At 37.2% G+C, this 3,486-nt stretch overlaps 1 protein-coding gene across 1 annotated transcript; it reads right to left on the minus strand.

The window, feature by feature from the left end:
• Nucleotides 1–1,986: 1,986 nt before the first annotated feature.
• PLAC1 (placenta enriched 1) lies at nt 1,987–2,615 on the minus strand. Its single transcript, XM_037146349.2, is given in 4 exon segments — nt 1,987–2,164; nt 2,166–2,473; nt 2,476–2,564; nt 2,567–2,615. Coding segments are annotated over 4 exon segments (624 nt in total).
• Between the last annotated feature and the right edge of the window lie 871 nt (nt 2,616–3,486).

Raw genomic sequence — 3,486 nt, forward strand, 5'->3', positions numbered from 1 at the left:
CCTGAGCTGGAATAGCCTCTAGGTCTTCAGGTTTCTTTACTTGTCTCCTCCTTATTAGACTGCATTAGTCTTGTTTCCTATTGCATACTTAGCATCTAACATAATGCCTGGCACATAGGACAAACTCCAAACATTTTTTAAATTAATACACTGTTTTCAGAGATTATTATCTGGTTTTTCTCTAAAAGGAACAGAAAAATTTAAAGTGAACAACTGTGTTTCTTCAACTACCACGACTACAATGGAGTGAAAGTTTGTGTCCACTTCAAGATTCATGTGTTGAAATCCTCACCCCATGGTATTAGGAGATGGGTCTCTGGAAGGTGATTAAGTAATGAGGATGAGGCCCTCGTGAATGGGATTAGCACCCTTATAAAAGGGCTTCTAGAGAGGTCTCTAGTTACCTTTCCATAACCAGAAAATAGCAGTTTGTAACCCAGAAGATGACCCTTACCAGAACCTGACCATACTGGTACCCTGGTCTAGAATTTCCAACCCCTAAACCCATGAGAATAAATGTCTGTTTTTTTAAATGAACTATTTAGTCTATGGTACTTTGTTATAGCAGCCCAAATGACTAAGATAATGACTGAATTTCTAACGGTTACTCATCTACTGAAACACTTTATGTGTATATCATCATGTACATTGTGCTAACATTGTCTGTTTCTTAACAGGGTTGTGGTCTTGGGCAAGTTTCTTAATCATTTTGTGCCTTAGGTTCCTTATTTATTTTTAAATGTTTTGTATTTATTTATCTTTAGAGGAAAAGGAGAGAGGGAGAGAAATATCAGTATATGGTTGCCTCTCATGTATCCCCTGCTGGGAACTGGCCTGCAACCCAGGCATGTGCCCTGACTGGGAATTGAACCATGATCCTCTGGTTCACAGGCCTGAGCTCAATCCCCTGAGCTACACCAGCCAGAGCATTAGGTTCCTTATTTGTAAAATGGATATAATAAGAGTACTTTTCTCAGGGTTGTACTTAGGATTAAATGAGATGGTGGAATGTTCCTTCTCAGATCATACCAGGGATGGCTCTTTCTTCACATTCAAGACTCATTTCAAATGACAAGACCTCAGAAGCCTTCCATGACTCTCCAACCCATTTTCCAAATTCTCTAATATTATTGTGTTTTAAGTTCTTCATGACATTTGTTGCTATCAAAATTACTGTTTACTTGTTTATTTGTTTACTAGCTGTGTGACCTCAATTTTTCTAAGCCTTAGCTTCTATTCACTACTATATACTCAGTGTCTAGAATGGCAACTGGAATGTAGCAGTACTCAATGAATATTTGTTGAATAAATTTATTTACCCTTCCCCATCCAAGTCTTTGAAAAAAACTAATGGATTGCCAAACTTGAGTGAAAATATTCCAAACACATAAGTTGAGGCACAAAACTCCTCTCAAAGTATTATCAATCTGTGACTAAAGTATAAGATATGGCCTTTGGCCTCAGTAGCTTACCATCTAGTTAGTGTGATGTGACTTGAAATTATTCGTAGAATCATTTGTGGCTTATAAATCACTAATGCAACCTTTGCCTCCAATGGATAAAAAATGATATGGCCTTAGATCAAACTAAGAAGATATATAGCTAAGAACTATTTTGAATGCTGCAGAGTATAAGTGAAATGAAGATACAGGAGGATGGACCTTAAAGGAGAGTTAAGTTATCCTAGAAAAAAATGACCAGGCACTAATGTTTGAAAGGCACTTAGAACCATGTCTGGCCCATAGAAAAGCTTTATACTTATATTTATAAAATAAAAATACCCAACTGATATTTTCATGCCATCATAACTTTATTTGTGCTCTTAAAAATATAAAATATTTTTTAAAACTGTATTCACAGAGTTAACATGGGCTGTCGTTTCTCAGAAGCCCTCATACGAGGGCCACAAGGACACATTTTCCTGATATTAGTAAATATTATATACTACTTTTAGAAGGAGAATCAACAGGAGACCCCAAACTGGGATTACATGGACTCAAGCAGGTCATATGAGCAAAGAAACCAATCCTCAGAAATATCTACAAAAAAAGATGACTGTGCAGAATGGCCCTTCTGAGCCCCCACTTGGTGATGTTGGGCCTGAATATGCTTTCCTTCATTGAGGACATAAGGTGGATAATCACAGCTGGGCCTTTGTCTGTACCATGACCTCATAGACTGTCTCACCATCCTGGGCTATGGTTCCTATCTTGCTGGCTTCTTTCATGGAATAGGGAGTAGTGAGCCATGGGGAGTGCTGAGGGGCAGTGCATGACACTGGGATTGTGTATTTAGATGAGGTAGACTTTGAAGCATAATGTATCTCAGTGCTGTACATAACTGTATCTTGAGAGACAGCCTTGGCCCTGATTCCACATTCTGTAACACAGTAGGTAAACTTACAGATATGTGACTGAACATAGTTGGCAGGACAACCCAGACCCAATTGTAACTCATGAAAGTGTATATATATATGTCGCTGTTCAACATGAAGGGGTGTACCATAACCATGAACCAGTCTATAGAGCAGAGTACAGTCATTGGATTTTGCCCAGAACAGGTAAAAACACAGAGGTGAGGATGACCATCCTTCCCATCACCTCGAAGACTTTCATCCCTGTAGTTGATCACGTAATGACTCTCAGGAAACAGGAATCTGTCTGATGAAGATTTCTAGGGTACAAAGAAACACAAAAGACAAATCATCTTATTTCCTATCAACAGTTGAAATAGGGTCAATTTTTTAAAAACAAAAGACCATTCCTAAAGCATTAAAAAAAGGTTAAGAGAATAAAACTTACATGTTCTCACCAAAAAAGGGAAATATGTGATGTGTTGTTAACTTGATGGAAGAATCCTTTCACAATGTATACATATCTTAAATTATTAGTTGTTCCCTTTAAATATCTTATAATTTTATTTGTCAATTATATTTCAATAAAACTGAAGAAAAGGAAAGAGAAAAAGGAAAACATTTTTGTGAAAGAGAACTGAATTTTAATTTCATTTTTGGAACTCACATTTATGGATGACTACAATAGCTTCGTTATTATTTAATCATTTTTATTGTTATTCTATTACAGTTGTCCCAATTTTTCCCCTTAGCCCTCCACTGCCCATGCCACCCCCCTGCTCCCATGCTGTTGTTGGATGACTATAATAGCTTCCCACTCTGTTGTTGAGTGACTACAATAGCTTCTTCAAATGGCTTTACCATGCTGTTTTGGTATAAAACACATATACCTTAAATGCAGAATGAGTCTATACTGATCATGAGAAGCATCCTTTTGTTTGTAACCCCAGCAAAAATAAATAAAAAATAAATAAAAGTCAGTTTTCATGCCTAACGTTAAGTAAGGAAACAGGAGATACAGTTTAATTCAAGCTAACAGTACTTCCCTCCCTAAGGGCCCCAGTGCCCTCCCATATGCTGTACTAGTGAACTCCTCCCTATTGTTTTTCTTTTGGTTAGCAACAAATTTAATT

This window comes from Artibeus jamaicensis, unplaced genomic scaffold (assembly GCF_021234435.1).
Source record: "Artibeus jamaicensis isolate MK-2021 breed Jamaican fruit bat unplaced genomic scaffold, CSHL_Jam_final contig_240, whole genome shotgun sequence".
NCBI classification, from domain to species: Eukaryota; Metazoa; Chordata; class Mammalia; order Chiroptera; family Phyllostomidae; genus Artibeus; species Artibeus jamaicensis.